At 53.1% G+C, this 17,266-nt stretch overlaps 1 protein-coding gene across 1 annotated transcript in view; it reads left to right on the top strand.

Annotated features, from left to right (window-relative positions):
- The window catches only part of GAB2 (GRB2 associated binding protein 2), a 210,288-nt gene extending 193,343 nt beyond the window's left edge, over nt 1-16,945 (top strand). Inside the window, exons 4-10 of the mRNA XM_066369456.1 lie at nt 2,932-3,524; nt 4,738-4,832; nt 6,192-6,456; nt 9,307-9,397; nt 9,688-9,790; nt 11,704-11,829; nt 13,027-16,945. Coding sequence (XP_066225553.1) covers nt 2,932-3,524; nt 4,738-4,832; nt 6,192-6,456; nt 9,307-9,397; nt 9,688-9,790; nt 11,704-11,829; nt 13,027-13,170 — 1,417 coding nt within the window. The 3' untranslated portion in view covers nt 13,171-16,945. The remainder of the gene's footprint in view (nt 1-2,931; nt 3,525-4,737; nt 4,833-6,191; nt 6,457-9,306; nt 9,398-9,687; nt 9,791-11,703; nt 11,830-13,026) is intronic.
- The last annotated feature ends 321 nt before the right edge of the window (nt 16,946-17,266 follow it).

Raw genomic sequence — 17,266 nt, 5'->3', positions numbered from 1 at the left:
TGGGATGTAGAGAGGTCCTGGGCAGATAGATGGTAGGGAGACTAGCCCTTTTATGATCAGAAAAGTAGGAGGAACTGAATTGGGGTGGATTCAGTAGGAACTGTGGCATTTCTGAATGAAAACTCATAATATGGGTAACTCTCAGGCTTGAATGACTGATATCATTTCCAAGACAGGACGGTCAGGGGAAAATGATGAATTCATTCTTGAATACGTTTAAGGCAACTTCCGGACACCTGTAATGCTCTCCCCACTCCTGGCCCACCTCCACCATAAAATCCTTCCAGAGCCCATTCCTGTCAGCCTGGCCTGGCCCTCCACTGTCCTCTCAGCCCTGTCTGCTGACTCACTCTCCAGCCTGAGCGGCTTGCAGTTCCTTGAACTTGCCAGGCTGGGTTCTACTTCTTTGTGCCTCTAACTGGAACACCTTTCCCTTCTCCTGCCTTTTGCCTGGCCAACTGCCAGACTCACTCAAAGGTGATGTCTTTGAAGAAGGATCCTTGACGTTCTGTACCCCACCCCCCACCCCGGGGAGGGTTAGTAACTATCTGTGCTCACCCACTCGATTGTAATGGTTTGCATGTGCGTCACCTCCACCACTGCCCTCCTTCCCCGGCAGCCAGGGCAAGAGGCATCTCTGTAGACATGATGCCTGCCTACACTGAAAGTAGGACATCAGCACATGTTTGTTAAATATACTAAACCAGATGGGGGCATCCAACATAGAACTGGAAATTCCAAAACAAAAAATGAAAGGCACCAAAGACAAATGCAAACCATGTGAATACCTTTTGTCTTCCATTGGCTCACCCGTCCTCTGCTCCCGGCGCGCCATTATCTAAGGCTCCATGTCCAATGAGCTAGGCCCATGGCTGGTGGCTTGGTTCCATGTATGGAGCGGAATAGAAAGGGAAAAAGAGTACAGAGGCCTAGAAAGGAGGGCCCCTGAAGGTTTGGGGACTGAAATGAATGCGAGTTGACAAAAGAGAGAGCCTGGCCTAGACACCTGTTTCCCTTCCTCATTCTAGGCCTCTGGGCCCTAATTTCTACCACCATCTGGTGGCCATCTCCATAAATAACAAGCTTCTCATAAACTGAAAGCTTGTACAAGGCAGAAATTCCACGGATTGGCCTCAGGTTATGACACCCTCACCCCCTGGATTTAGCATACAAATCTGTATATACACAAAATGGGCCTTATTCTGGTGAGAAATTCCAAGAGCTTTTTTTTAAATCAGGTTCTTAAAGGCTTATAGAATCGCTGCTATAAAGAATTGTTCTACGACAAGATAACCTGGACTTGTTATCTTTGAATATATGTATCCTGATTTATTGATGTCGCCCCATTAAAAAAATAAAATTATTTTAAAAAAAAAAAAGGATTAGCCGGTTCAAGGACTTCTTGCTGATTCAAGCTGTCATCATCATAGTGAAGGTTAGGAATTTTCAAAAAGAAATGAATAAGCGAAAAACTAAAACTAAAACGTAATGACTAAAAAAGAAAAAAAAAAAAGAATTGTTCTAGAATAGATATTATTTTTTTTTTCTCCTCCAAATGAACTCCTATGAAGAATCATAACATAAAGAGAGAGAAAATCAGAAAATCCCTGCTTGCTTAGAACCTCACTCTCCAATTTCCCGAGATGCGGACACTGAGCACAAAGTCCAGTTGGAGGGTGTGAGGGCAACATGGCTGCGACATCTGTCTCCCCCTTGATCGCCAGGATGGATTCGCCTGACCTGGCTGGCTAGGCGGTGCCCCCTTCCTCCCTCGCTGTTCTGCAGGCGTCTTCCTGCAGCTGCGTGCTTGGTCGAAGAGGACCTTCCCCGATAGAGGAGACGACTGTTCTTTGGTCAAGGGTATACGAGCAGCTGCGCCCCCTGCTAGCCCCGCCAAACGAGCCCTCAGAGTCCAGTTTGAAAACCGTGCTTATAAAGCCAAAGGCTTCTGCTGCTTCAGTGCAGATGGACCCGTAAGGGCCTTTGAGACCCACTAGGTCACCCCTCGGAGAGGGCTTGGTTAAGCCCCCAGGACATATCTGTGGCGGAGCTGGGACCTAACACTAATCTCTCTCCTCCTAGGTCTTTAAACTGTCCAGTGTTGCCTTATTTCCCAAAAGCCTACATTTGAAAACAGTAAAACTTTTACTATCCTGAATATAGACTGCTCACAAAAATTAGGGGATATTTCAAAATGACTATGAAGCTATAAAATACCCCCTAACTTTTGTGAGCAGTATAGTTCCCAAACAGGAAACCATTTTTCCTATAAATACTGAGGCTTCTGGAAAGAGATAGTTCTCCTTCTAAATGCTTCTCAATAAACCGTAATACATGGTAGGAAATGAACCTACGGTGAACCTTAGAGTAGTTCTTTAAACTTAGAACATCATCAGCCCTGGCTGGCTGATTTTATAGTGGGAAGACTGAGATTTGGAGGTGATGATTTTGCTTGCTGTTTTCTCACACCGACGTCAGAGTTCTTCCTATTCTCAGCCTTTGTATTCGAATATATATATTCTGACTTAAAACAGTGAACAACTTAGCATTATAACTGGCTTGTTGGTGTCTGTTGGGGGGGGGGGGGGGGGGTAAGGGAAGACCAGCCCCTGCTAATCACAGCCAGCTGGGGGTAAGGAGAGGAATAAAGGCTAACGTTGATTGAACAGCTGTACAGTAGAATTAATTTCTGAATAACCTTCAAACTTTTGAATCACCGTTTCTGCAAACTGAAGCACAAAAAGGGAAAGTGCCTCGCCCCAGGCCACACAGCTTGTACACTGAGACAAACCTCAGGCCCTGCCTCCTCAGCCTGTGTCTTCCCCACACCAGGATGCTGCGTGGGGCCCTGCGCTCACCAGCTCCCTCCCCGGGCGGGCAGTCCTGGCCTCCTCTAACCTCCCTGCCCCTTCCCTTCTTCCTCTCTCCTAGGAGTGCCAGCTTCTCTCAGGGCACCAGGGCCTCATTCCTCATGAGGAGTGACACAGCTGTACAGAAGCTTGCCCAGGGCAATGGACACTGCGTCAACGGGGTCAGTGGCCAAGTCCATGGCTTCTACAGCCTCCCCAAGCCAAGCCGGCACAATACAGAATTCAGAGACAGTACCTACGACCTCCCCCGGAGCCTGGCCTCCCACGGCCACACCAAGGGCAGCCTCACAGGCTCTGAGACCGATAATGAGGATGTGTACACCTTCAAGATGCCCAGCAACACCCTGTGCCGGGAGTTTGGGGACCTCCTGGTGGACAATATGGATGTTCCGGCCACCCCCCTCTCAGCCTACCAGATCCCTAGGACATTCACTCTGGACAAGAACCACAACGCCATGGCAGTGGCTGCTCCTGGGGACTCAGCCATAGCGCCCCCACCCAGACCCCCCAAGCCAAGTCAGGCAGAAACACCGCGATGGGGCAGCCCTCAACAGAGACCTCTAGTCGGGGAAACCAGCAGGTCAGTCTCCACCGCTGCCACCATCCCCAGGCGCAATACCCTCCCTGCGATGGACAACAGCCGGCTTCACCGAGGTCAGTATAAGCCCCGGCTGAGTCCCACGGGCAGAGGGAGGTAGCACAGGGTTCTCAGCAGTTTGCTAGTTCGTGGTCAGCCCTGCTGAGGAGACTTGAGGACACCCAGGTCACTGATACGGTTTAGACATCTACTCACACCACTTTCTAGTGGGCCCTCCAGCACTGGAGGCTATTAGTGGACACCCACAATGGCGAGAGCAGAGCAGGCCCTGCCTCAGAGAAACTGATATTCTACTAAGGGAAACAGAACATTTCTTGGTTAACCACAGTACAAAATATGATGGGTTTGGAAGTCTAAATCATAGTATTTTATTCAATTTATAAGTCAAACCAAGAATTGCAAAAGTCAGTTTCGAGGACGAGTCCAAACTGGAGCCAAACCTATGTGGATTAGCAGACTATTAAAACATAATTAGACCTTCAGAATATTTTCTAAGCCACCCTTGAATCTGTTTCATGCCTGAACTTTTGTCACTTGTTTCCACTTTAGAGTATTCCAACTCTGCCCACAATCTCCTCTGATTGATGAAAGCGTGTTTCCTTTCATTTCACATTTGCTTTATAGCTTGCAAAGCCTGTTGTTATACCTGTTCTGTTGTCTAAGCCATGCAGTAACACTGAGGATTTGGTCAGACAAAGCTTCATTGTCCACATTTCCCGCCAGGCCCGTGGGAGTTCAGACACTAGTTCAGGGTTGCAGAGTCAGCCAGGGGCAGAGATCGGCCTTGCCCCCAGGGTCCTGACGCCTGGCTCAGGACTTTCTGCAGTCTTTCAGTCCATCCACTGTCTGATCAATCACCCTGTGCTTGGGAATGGAGATGATAGAGACACAGAAACTATGTTCCTGCCCTTCAGAGAACTCACATGTAGTTAGGGAAATAAAATCGACATGTATAAATTGCCAGTACCAGTGTTACTATATATAGTGTAATCAGTGACGGCCAGGATGAGTGGACAGGTGGCAGGTGATGTAGGAGTTAGAGAAGAGGTGCATATGTGGGGGCGGAGGTGGTCGAGGCGGTTCAGTGTAGATGCCAACACGGGCTAGAAGTGAGGAGTGACGTGGCAGAAGTAATGCCTTGTCATTGGGGGTTGAAAGTAGTATCTTCTGGAGTTTCACCGAGACTCTGAGCAGCACTGGTGAGGCTTTGGGGGAGCATCAGCACACAGATCGACTGAGTACATCTGGACCCTCCTCCTTCTGTCGTAGCTTCTTCCTGTGAGTCCTACGAGTACCCTCAGCGTGGTGGAGAGAGTGCGGGCCGGCCTGCCGAGTCCCTGAGTGATGGAGTCGGTTCTTTCCTGGTGAGTGGGCTTCAGGCAGGGTCCGCAGGCCTACTCACCTCAGGTGGGTTAAAGGTCACCCAAAGAGTAACGTAACGGCATCTCCCTCTCAGGGCCCTGCCTGGTTCTTACCTCAGTTCAGAACCCTGGGTTGAGCTCTTAGAATGTAAAACAGGGTGTGGCTGGGGGAGAGGTGTAGGGCTTGAGCAAAAAGAAAAGGAAAAACCTCGTGGATACGGACAGCAGTGTGGCGGCTGTCGGGGGTGGGGAGGGGAAGAAGAAGTATGAGGGGGACAAATGGTGAAGGACGGAGGCTTGACGAGGGGTGGTGACTACAAAGACAGTGTACAGATGCTGTGCTGTGGAACTGCGCACCTGAAGCCTGTGTGATTTTGTTAGCCAGTGTCACCCAGATAAATTCAATGAAAAGGAAAAAACAGAAAAGAAAGTACGATGCAGGGATCCTGCTGTGGAGGAAGTGTGTGTACACTGGTCTACGGGGCTTCAGCCCTGCGGGGAAGCGGGGGGCGTCTAGAACGCAGAGAACGCAGGCTCTGGGATGGTGGGTCTAAGGCAGCGTGCTTACCCACGAGATCTCACTTGGAGGAGGGGGCGGTGGTGAGAGACAGGAGGCAGGGTGGCTGAGTCAGTCTTGGTGGCAGAACCGTGGACTGAGTGCAGGATCCCAGGCTGCCATCTGGAGGGGGCTGACCACAGTCCTACAAGGTGTCAGGCCACGTCTAAGCAGACAGGGCCTGACTAAAAGCTCATGGAAGTGACGAGACATTTGGTAAGCAAAGCAGAAGCAGCTTGGTCTGGACACACAGGGCAAGCAGTGAAGGCAGGCTCTGGGGGTTGCTGCGTCAACACGACGACAGCTCCCACTGCAGCTTGGTGATCAGATCACCCTGGAAGCTGAACTGGGGAGCACAGCCGACCTAGCCCTCACCTGCCAGGGCCAAGGCTTCTAATATGCTCCTTGCCCAGTGCAGGGCCTAATCCTGACCCCTCCAGTGGAGTCCACACTTGAGGTGGGGGGCGAGTCCTGAACCAAACCGGCACAGCCCGTGGCCTGTGCTGTGCCCTCTGCCTCAGGCAGCGGAAAGCCTTGGGGACCCAGCCTCCAAGGATATTTCATACTAAAGATTTATCAAAAATTACAAGTGAGTCCCTAGGGATCATGGGAGCTAGAAGGGACCCACAGACCTCATTTCTTCCTGTCTCCCACTCTGCTTTCTGATGTGTTTTCCCAGGGTTTACCTTAAAGCATCCCAGTGCAACTCACTCAGTCATGACCTTTCTTCCCTCGCATATAAATCCTCACCCCCTCTTGTTTCTTTTTGCTGGTGATGGCTATATTTCCTTCCCTCTCTTTCCTAGCCAGGGAAAATGCTTATAGGCCGATCGGATAGTACCAATTCTGAAGACAACTACGTGCCCATGAATCCAGGTTCCTCCACCTTGCTGGCCATGGAGCGAGCAGGTGACAATTCCCAGAGTGTCTACATCCCCATGAGCCCAGGGCCCCATCACTTTGACCCCCTTGGCTACCTGACGACAGCCCTTCCTATGCACCGAGGCTCCAGCCGAGGGAGTGAGATCCAGCCACCCCCTGTCAACCGCAACCTCAAACCTGACAGGAAAGGTAAGGCCACGCTGTCCCTGGCCCATCTCTGGACAGTGGCCAGGGACAGTTTGCATTCACTTAGCGATTAAGTGCATCCTAAACTTTACTTGCAAGGAAGTGGATGCCTTTGGGGCCTAATCCACCCTAGAGTCACACACACATACACACGCCCCCCTTTCATCCCAGTGGTCCGGCACTGTAGGGACAGGCAGCTGGGGAAGTGTGGTGGGCAGAGGGGTGCAGGATTCCAGACAGGACAGATTTGGGGTTCAGCTCTGCCACCTGCTAACATGTGATTATAGACAAATCATCCTGCATCTCTGAGCCCTGTTTCTTCATTTGTGAAATGAGAAATATAATCTGTAACCTCTAAAGGAATAGAGGGACATAGATAATGCATCTGAAAGTACTTCATAGTGTAAAAAATGCTGTTCACGGGTAAAGGGTATTAGATCTGGGGTACAGTAGTCTATTAAAAGATATATTCTGATGTAGTACAAAGGCTTGAGCATTCAAACCATGTAAATGTGGATTGGAATCCTTATCTAGGATTTCCTAGGTGTGTCTTTGGGCAAATCACTTAAGTTCTCTGAGCTTCAGTTTTCTTACCTGTGAAATGGGAACAGTAATCCCTGCCTCCCAGGTTTGTTTAGAAGGAAGGCGTCTAGGACATTGACTCTGGTTCACAGCAGGTGTTCAGTCAAGTTAGATCTGTGTCCCTGGCATCTAGACCAGGAAGAAGTGCTGGAGTTCAAGTCCCGGGCCTGCCTCTACCTCACGCTGCTGGCCTTGGGTCAGTGGCATGGAGTCAGAGGGAGAGTAGAGTAACCTTAGGCAGAGATGAGCCCATTTGGTCTGGTCAACAGGGACTTCAGATCTTAGCATTTGAATGGAAGTCTGTAGGATTCGTGGAGTTCCCCCTTCCTCCACATTAGGTTCCACCGGTCCGGTCCAGGAGCAGCAAAGAGTAGTCATGGTGGCATTCTCCAATTCAAGTATCATCTCCCTATATAGTCACAGATCTGGGAGAGGACAGTCTGATGTCAGACTCCGTGTCCTTATTTTGGATTCTGAAAATATGATTACAGGCAGTCCCTGGTTACGAACGAGCTATGTTCTGTAGGTTTGTTTTCAAGTTGAATTTGTATGTAAGTTGGAACAGGTACATTTACCTATTAAATATAACTTAGACATTTGTCTTAATGTAGTATTGATTTTTACCTTTCTGTGCATATAAATACTTAAACATTTTCAAATACAACCTTAGACAGTCTTGGATGATGCAGAAGATGATGGACTTGTTGGAAAAGATGGGACTGGTGTTAGAGTCAGGGTTTGATTCTGCTGCTGGAGTCAGTTTCTTTTTTTTTTCTTTTCTTTTATTTATTCATTTTAGAGAGGAGAGAGAGAGACAGAGAGAGAGAGAGAGAGAGAGAGAGGAGAGACAGAGAGAGAGAAGGGGGGAGGAGCTGGAAGCATCAACTCCCATATGTGCCTTGACCAGGCAAGCCCAGGGTTTCGAACCGGCGACCTCAGCATCCACTGCGCCACCACAGGTCAGGCAAGGAGTTAGTTTCTTGAAGTCAGCATAAAGGGAGGTTTGTACAGAGCTTTTCTTTTTCTCATCATAAATGTAGCAGGTTAGGCCTTCCGTAACTGAACAGTGAATTTTGGTGAACCTCTCAGTATCAGGATCTTGCTCCTCTAACTTTGCCATTCCTGCTTCAATGAGACGAAAAACATCAGCTAGCTTTTGTAGAAAACTTTTTAGCTCTGGAGTTTCTAGGTCCCTGGGAAGACCCTAAATGCTGTCATCTGCTGCTCTAGTTCCATAAGGTCTTCATTGGTTATTTCTTTGCCATGGGAGTTGAGTAACGATGATATCATTTTCACTGATGGCCAACTGCAGTTGATTACCAATAGCCCTTATGGTGCTCTGTTCATAAGTATGAGTTGGACATAAGTTGGATGTTTGTAACTCGGACTTCCTGTACCATAAATACAATGCAAAGAATAAGTAACTTAGAACCTGAAGACACAACTTCAAGGCCTGTTAACATGGGCAAATATTATGTACCCATGCTAAGCCTCAGTGTCCCTATGTAAAACTAGGATGAGTACGAAGGCATTTATAAATATGCCCATGTGACCTGACCAGGCGGTGATGCAGTGGATAGAGCATCAGCCTGGGATGCTGAGGACCCAGGTTCAAAACCTAAGGTCACCGGCTTGAGCCCAAAGGTCACTGGCTTAAGCAAGGGGTCACTGGCTCTGCTGCAGCCCACCCCCACACCCCTGTCAAGACACGTATGAAAAGCAATCAGTGAACAAGTAAGGTGCCACAACTATGAGTTGATGCTTCTCATCTCTCTCCCTTCTTGTCTGTCCCTCTCTTGCATGTGCTAAATAAAAATATACCTATGTGCCTGACCAGGCAGTGGCGCAGTGGATAGAGCGTTGGACTGGGATGCAGAGGACCCAGGTTCGAGACCCCAAGGTCGCCAGCTTGAGCACGGGCTCATCTGGTTTGAGCAAAAATCCCACCAGCTTGAACCCAGGGTCGCTGGCCCTAGCAAGGGGGTTACTCAGTCTGCTGAAGGCCCGAGGTCAAGGCACATATGAGAAAGCAATCAATGAACAACTAAGGTGTTGCAACGCGCAATGAAAAACTAATGATTGATGCTTCTCATCTCTCTCCGTTCCTGTCTGTCTGTCCCTGTCTATCCCTCTCTCTGACTCACTCTCTGTCTCTCTAAAAAAAAAATATATGCACACACACACACACACACACACACACCCCTCTGTGTTATATGTACGTGTGACATTATTATCCCTGGCTGATAACTCGACTCTCTGTTCCTGCTCCAGCCAAGCCAGTCCCACTTGACCTGAGAAACAACACTGTCATCGATGAGCTCCCCTTCAAGTCCCCAGTCACCAAGTCCTGGTCTAGGGCCATGTGAGTGTCTTTCTGGAAGAGGGAGCTGGAACAGAGCCTTGGGGTGGTGAGGGGCCAGTAGCCAGGCTGAATCAGGAGGGCTGCGTCCCCAGGATAATGCTGAGTGGTTGAGCAGTCTCGAGATCTCATGGGGCTGGGTTACCGCATCCGAAGGGGGGACGAATTGTAGCACTCTGTATCAGCTCTTCAGCGGATAATGAAGTGGGAAGCTGTGAGGGCAGTGGTCTGGAGGCCCAGGTGGAGGCCAGAAACTCCCCCAGGCTTATTATTTGTCTCCCCCCCCCCAACAGCCACACCTTCAACCCCAGCTCCTCCCAGTACTGCCGCCCCATCTCCACACAGAGCATCACCAGCACGGACTCGGGAGACAGTGAAGAGAACTACGTCCCCATGGTGAGTCCCTAGGACCTAACTCTCATACCCCCACTTCCCAGCTTGGCTCCCTCACCTCGGCCCAGGGGTTCCCGCAATATTTGTTATTTTGTCTTCTGCCAATCTTTCTTGAGCCTCCTGTGTGATGAGCACTGTGGGGTCATCATCAGAGGTAATGAAGACATGATCCCTACCCTCAATAAGGCCACAGTCATGAGGGGCAGAGAAAGAAAACCTGCCTTTCCTGTGACACAGGAGGCATGGTCAGTGCCCCTGAGAGGACCTTGGGGGGACACACCTGCAGGACAGGTACTCATACCAGGCCGGGGACAGAGGAGGCACTGAGGTGGAGCCTGGGGGGTGGGGAGGGGGACGTGGAGAACAAAAGTTATTAACTGTGGCTGGGGGGGGGGGGGGTTGGACTGGAGCCAGATTGTGAAGGACCCCAAATGCTGTCTGGGGAAGTCTGGACTTTCCCTGTGGGCAAGGGGGAGGTCCAGAAAGGTTAGCAAGGTAGGCCATGTGATTAGGCAGGTGTTTCAGAATAGTCATTGGTCACAAGCGTACCTTTCAAAATTCATTCCTGTCCTATTCTGTTAAAAATATTTTAAAAGTGAAAGACCTGCCCTTCATTTCCTTAGTGTGTCGTACTCACGCCATGAGCAAGTATGTGAGTGTGAGCATTTGCTGAGTGCTCAACAGGGGGGACACACGCAGTGACTCGCAGTGGTGAAGGCCATACTGGAGACAGCCCAGGCCGTGCTGGCCACTCTCCTGAGAGTCTCACTGAAAAGAGAAGAGCTGCCCAGCACATGGTAGTCGCTGTTCTGAAAGAACAGACCAACCACTAAAGCAGCCAGAAACAGACGTAGGACTACTGCCTTTCTCATTAGACTGGGGCTTCAGGAACATCCTGAGCAGGTTCATCCGGGAGCCTGGATGGAGACAGGGCCTGAGCGTGTGCCTCTGGGGAGCTGCTGCAGGAGCTGGGGCGGGGGCGGCCCGGGGGTGAGGCTGTTTGGTTCAGGTCTCTGAGGAGCTGGGCTGGAGGGGCTGGCTGCTTCAGTGCAGAGACCCCGCCCTAGGCCTCGGCTGGGAGTTTCAGAGAGCAGATTGGTGCAACAAAAAGGTTTCCCAACATTCAGTGCATAAAGGGACCCCGCTCTTTCAGGGGCCAGCAGCGAAGGCCGGGTCTGCTGGGGAGACCAGATGCAGTTTGGCCCGGTGCCCACCAGCTGTACCACTGCAGGCAAAGTCACTTTACTTCTCCCAAATCAGTTTTACCTTTGTTTTAAAACATAACAGTAATATTACCTACATCACGGGATCGTTGTAAGGGTTTAAATGAGAACCGGCAGAGTCCTGGCACAGTACATGACTCCAAGTAGGCTAGCAGCGCTTACTCCCAGAGGTGTGCTCTTTGGGTGGTGGGTTAGTCTCGTTCCTAAATGTCGCAAACCAGCCACGACGAGTCTACTTCAGGGGTCCCAAGTGAGAAAAGGTATGAAATTAAAGATAGAGACTTAAAGATACATACATACTGGATGGGTTCAGGAGGATGCATGGCTTGCCAACAGTCACTGCTGTTCCTGAGCTGCAACCTGGTCCCCCCCGGAAAGGACATCCGTCTTTATTCATGGAAAAACATGGTCCGTTAGCAATTCAATTAAGTTTCCAAGGCAACTCAAAGACAACCCCCACCATACCCTTCAATCTAACTTTACACCAATAAGACACTAGCTTCCAGCCCTTCTGGGGAACATGGGCGGACGAGCTAGAATCAAGCACAGCCTCCTGCAACTCAATCAGGCAGGTGAGGTGGGGGGTTGGGCCCAACACCTCTGTCCCCTAGATATCCAGACCGCTAAACACCCTGTTATTTTTCGGTCCCCAACACCTAAAGTTGCTAACAGTTCCTTTCCTCCATATGATAGCAAAACCCAGTGTCTGCATCACCCATTCCCAGTGGCACCAACAGCCCGGCCCCTAAGAAGAGCACTGGCAGCGTTGATTACCTGGCCCTGGACTTCCAACCAAGCTCCCCAAGCCCCCACCGCAAGGTACCTGGGGTACAGAGGTGGTGAGGGTGGTCAGAGCTCGCGGGGCTCCAGCGGTGGAGGGGGGGAGGGGCGGAGGGCGGCGCCGCCAGTCAGAGCTCGAGGGGCTCCAGCGGTGGGGGGGGGGTCAGAGCTCACGGGGCTCCCGCAGCGGGGGGAGGGGTGCCTCAGAGCTCGGGGGCTCCAGCGGTGGGGGGTGGGGGTCAGAGCTCACGAGGCTCCCGCAGCGGGGGGAGGGGTGACTCAGAGCTCAGGGGCTCCAGCGGTGGGGGGTGGGGATCAGAGCTCACGGGGCTCCCGCAGCGGGGGGAGGGGTGGCTCAGAGCTCGGGGGTTCCAGCGGTGGGGGGTGGGGGTCAGAGCTCACGGGGCTCCCGCAGCGGGGGGAGGGGTGGCTCAGAGCTCAGGGGCTCCAGCGGTGGGGGGTGGGGGTCAGAGCTCACGGGGCTCCCGCGGCGGGGGGAGGGGTGGCTCAGAGCTCGGGGGTTCCAGCAGCAGCAGCACTCCACCTCTGGCTTCTTGGTTGTGCTTTGACCTGGGTGCTGTAGGACTCACAGCCCCCCATTCAGCACACAGGTATCCCGGGTCCAGGGTCCTCACCAGCCGGTCCATCCCTCTTGCTGTACAGATGAGCAAACGAAAGCACAGTGAGGGACAAGCTGCTGAAGGTTACAGAGTGAATCAGTAGCAGATAAGACACGGACTCCTGTGTCCTAGTCCCAAGAGCTCTCTGAGGAGCTCTCTGTCTGGGTGGGTCCCGGAGCCCTGCTGCCGACACAGTGGCCCTCCCAAGGAACTTCTGGGCCTAGGAGAGAAAGTACACTTAGCTGCCCCGTCCACACAGCAGGGAGCCCTTCGCCTCAGCTCAGCTCCCTCTCGCGGGGTCTGTGAGTGCTCACCAGGGGACACACACAGAGCCCGATGGCTGCTTGTTGGTACCCAGAATGTCCCTTCCCCTGGATGAGTGGTCACAGAGAAGTGGTAGACAGGTACATGGGCCCGGGTCCTCCGAGGAGCTGGGAGCCAGGGCTGGAGGAGCTGGTATCACACAGGAGGACGGTGCAGTTTGGAGTTCAGGCTCTCAGGGCCACTTGGGAAAAAAGACGCCTCCTCTCGCCAGGAGACAGTGCAGGAGGAGCCCCCACCAGCCCCACTGCTCGGTCACTCACAGCCACCCCTGCTTCCCTCCTCTGTCCCCCAGCCATCCACGTCCTCCGTCACTTCTGACGAGAAGGTGGACTATGTCCAAGTGGACAAGGAGAAGACCCAGGCCCTGCAGAGCACCATGCAGGAGTGGACAGACGTGCGGCAGTCCTCGGAGCCGTCCAAGGGCGCCAAACTGTGACGCGGGGGCCTCCGAGCCGGAGGGGGCCCGGAGGCACCAAGGCTGGCTCCTCCCGCCTCCCTCCTCTCCCGCTGGCCCCTCTCGCCACCCCTCTCCACTCCGCCACTCTGGCCTTCAAAGCACTTGACATCAGGGACCCTGACCCCTTCCCCTGGGAGGTGAGGGCCTGATCGAGGCACTTCCTCTGCCCATTGGGGCCCACCTTTGATTTTTATAGTAATGGTCATGCCTCTGTTCACCTTAGTTAGAGCTATTGCCAAAAAGCACCCTTCAGCCTCTCCCCGCCCTGTAGACCTGAGCACCAGGTGTGTGGAGGAAAGGGCTCGGGCTCGGAGCCGGACCCCACAGCGCACACTCAGTCACAGCCCCTGGGTGACCGTCATCCGTCCCAGGAGAAGCCCACTGTCTGTCTCACTGACCAGGAAGACGAACCAGCAGACCAAAGTGGACATGGACTCACCTGCATCCCTCTCTGTCTCGGCAGGGGAGAGGCAGGGCCACCCAAAGGTGGAGGAACCGAGAAGGTCAGAGGTGGTCTTGAGGGACAAAGGAAGTGAGCTCCCAAAGGCAGAGGGAGTCGGTCTCCCACGGTCAGCCCAATGGCAGTGCAGCTGTCACGGGCCGGAGACGCAGGAGGAGGACAAAAAGAAGGGAAGCAGGACGGTGGGTCATCAGGAACAATAGGGAGAGGGCTCGGAGCCAGGAAATGGGGAGACAAGGACACTCTGCCTGCCACTCTAGGACAGGACTTCCTGCCCCCTGGCCGAGGGCGTGGAGGAGGCTCGGATGGGCAGGCAGTGTGGGAGGGCCAGCTTGGTAAAGGGGGGGAGGGGGCCTGAGGGGCCCCCCAGGGACAGCTGTGGGCGCGGTGCAGCAAGTTTCTGCAAGATGAGCAGAGCAGGCGGGGAGGCGCAGGCAACTGATGGGACAAGAGTCAGGACAGAGACCACGGGGCGGGGGGGGGGGGGGGGGGAACAGCACAGCAAGTGGAGAGACACACCAGAGGGGCAGGTGGGTGCTGGGCAGCGCTGTGGGGTTGCAGGGGAAGCAGGAAGTGAAGGAGTGACGAGTTGCGGCAGGAGAGCCATGTGCTGGTGACACGACTCGAGGGCAGTGCCCAAGGCGGTGGATGACAGGGAAAGCAGTGTGAGGGAGCACAGAGCCTGGAGGACGACATGGGGGGTGGCGGCTGTGGACTGTGTCCAGGGCAGCGGCAAGTATGGCCTGGTGCCCGGCTCCGGTGGTGGCCCAGTCCTCAGCTCATCTCACCTATTGAACCCTCGTCCCCAGCTGCCACACTGGACTCAGACCTGCTTTGGGGACAGGGGAGGCCAGGCTTGAGAGGCCAGCAGAGCCGTATCCGTCTCCACCCATCCCTGCCAGGGACGGGCGGTGGGCTTCACCCGGCTCTCTGTCCTGAGCCTGGGGATGGGGATCCAAATCATTTATGTTGAAAGTTCTTGGCCAAATTTTCTAGAGTTTCAGAGGCCACTGGGAAGACCAGATATTTTGTCCTACCCTGGGGTGTAGACTGTCCTCCTGAAAAGACGGAGCTGGCTGCTGCTGCTCTTCTCGCTCCTGTGAGTGCGCGCACAGCCCCACCGGCCCTGGCCTGACTGGTCCCTACGGAGACCCGTCCTGGGAGAAGTGGTTTTCTAAATAGTAGCCCTCTCCTCCTGTTAGTTCAAATGAACTCAGCCAGCATTTATTAATGGCTGCTGTGCCCAGGCTCTGGGCTGGGCACCGAGGACACAGGAATTAGACTGTGCGCTTGCACTTGAGAAGATCACAATGAGTAAAAAAAAAAGACAAGGACACAAGGTATTGGTAATGGCCATGACGGAGAGTGAAACTGCTTATTGACGGAGAGTGTCCCACTGCTGGGACAGAGCACAGCTGTTCTGAGGCCGCATGAGCAGAGGACGTGAGGCCGTTCCTCCGCAGGCTGGGGCTGTGGAGAGGGCGGAGGGCGGAGGAGGTGGCTCCCGGGGAAAGGAGGGGCCCGAGATGGGCCTTAGAGGTTGGGTCAGACCTTTAAGGGAAGGAGAGCAGCAGGGGCTCCAGCAGAGGAAGGGCGGAGAGGGGAAAGCCTCACGCTTTGGGAGTGTGGGTCCATGCCCACGTTCCCACAGGTGAACTGGTTTATAGTGGGCAGGGTTTGCGGGTTCACTGTGTTCAGCCCTGACTGCGTCCCTTTGAGGGCCCCTCTGATGGGTCCTCAATGTCAGAGCTTTAAATGGTGCCACCCTGTGCCCCAGCAGGCTACAGGCAGGCCCAGGTGTTGGTGCCCTCAGTTCCCAGCCCCAAACAGCCTCCCCTGTCGACCACTGGGTGCCCTGATGTCAGCATTTCCTGAGTGTGCCATGATGTGAATTAAACTGGTTGGAGTCTTCAGAACCTGTGTTCAGGTCTAATCTGCAAGGAGACCCCCTTCAGTTCTGGGCTCCTGTAACTCCCACACTCGCAGGGTGGAGGCTGAGGTAGAGATGGAGGGAAGTAGAAGGGGAAACTGGCTCACAGGCCCCAAACTACCAGGTGTTCAGTACATACCTGTCAGCTCAGTAAGAATCTGGTCCTTTGGCCTATCAGTGGGCCAAAGTCCACCTCTCCTAGTGGCCTGGCAAGACCAGGCGCGTTTTCTCAGCATAGTTGACACAGGACTCATCCTGCCTGAGACTCCCCACCAAAGGAGCTGTCCTCACCACTTCCAGCTCCACTGCTGCAAGGTTCAAGAGAGCAGAGCAGGAATATGGAGAAGAGGACGAGCACTCCAGGGAGAGGTCTCCTTCGGACCTCGGTGTGCCCATCTGTGAAATGGGGTGGTTGGATTAGGCAGTCTCGGAGGCCCCGGGGATGGCTGATGCTCAGCTGTTTCAAGGGAGACTTCCTTCTCTGTGACGTCTCTCCAGGGTCTGGCTCACCAGGATGGGCAGCACCCAGAACACAAGCCAGTTAACTCGGTCCCCTCCTGGATTTGGGGACCCTCTAACATTTGAAACCATTCAAATATGCACCATTTGTAGGACAGAAGCACAGCCATTCTGAAGTGACTGGAGCACAGGTTCAACTCCAGTCTGCCCTTTGACCCTTTACCTGCCACCGGCCTAAGGCCTCCGCCCCACGCTGTGGCCAGCCATCCCTCCCCCGCCCCCACCCCCACCCCGACAGAACTCTGCAAGCAGAGAGCAGCACAGGACAGAAATGAGCACGGCCTCCTCCCTCGTGGCCTTCGGCTGCGGATGTGGGGCCAGGAGGCTGACCCGGGGAGTGCTAATGCCCCCCTCTGGGGCCATCGCTCTGGAACTCCCCAAGCTCTTTGGAGCCTGGGGCCAGGTCAGCCACCTGCTGAGGGGGTCCCCACTGGAGATTCAGGCTGTCATGTAATATTTGGTGGTGTGTGTTCATGTGTGTGTGTGTGTGGGTTACATGTGTCTTGAATTTTAGAATCATTCACACAGAATTATTGCTGTTTGTTGGGAACAGAAAATGGGCTAGAAGCCCAGCCTTGGGTTTTTGCCCTGCTACCATTTAAAATTGACATTTAATTTTTCAAATCTTTGTTGGTGCCTAATCACTTAAGTTATTAATTTATTCTGTGTTCTTTTTAAAAAAATGTGTAACACATATTGATCCTATGAGCAGGTCTGGGGCGGGAACGTGTCCGTGTGGGCCCAGTTTTTGCCGTGGTGACACACGGCACAGGCCTGACGCTTGCAGGTCCCTTTTTACTGTGGTGTCGGAGCAGGACAACAATAAAGTCCATTAGAAGCAACCAGAGTGGGCTGCCGACTCTGCTGTCTGAGGGGCGGGGTGCCAGCCCACGTGTCCGCTTAAACACATGCTGGAGAAATTGTTTCTCCCAGGGTCCTGGGAAGGCTCTCGGCCACTGTGTTCCACTTTCATTTTAGTAGAAAATAACTGGGTACTTTCCTTGGCTGGAAAGAAGAACGAACCCTCTTGACCTCAGAATCGGTACTCCTGATGTGTAAAATGGAAAGTGTGGTAAAGCTGCCGATGCATCGTTCTTAGAAGGTGCCCTGAACAGACTGAAAAATGAATCCGTGTGACTTGGTCACTGACAGTCTATGGGCCCCCC

This window comes from Saccopteryx leptura, chromosome 1 (assembly GCF_036850995.1).
Source record: "Saccopteryx leptura isolate mSacLep1 chromosome 1, mSacLep1_pri_phased_curated, whole genome shotgun sequence".
NCBI lineage: Eukaryota > Metazoa > Chordata > Mammalia > Chiroptera > Emballonuridae > Saccopteryx > Saccopteryx leptura.
The sequence above is the reverse complement of the archived record's forward strand: the minus strand, read 5'-3'. Positions and strand labels throughout refer to the sequence as shown.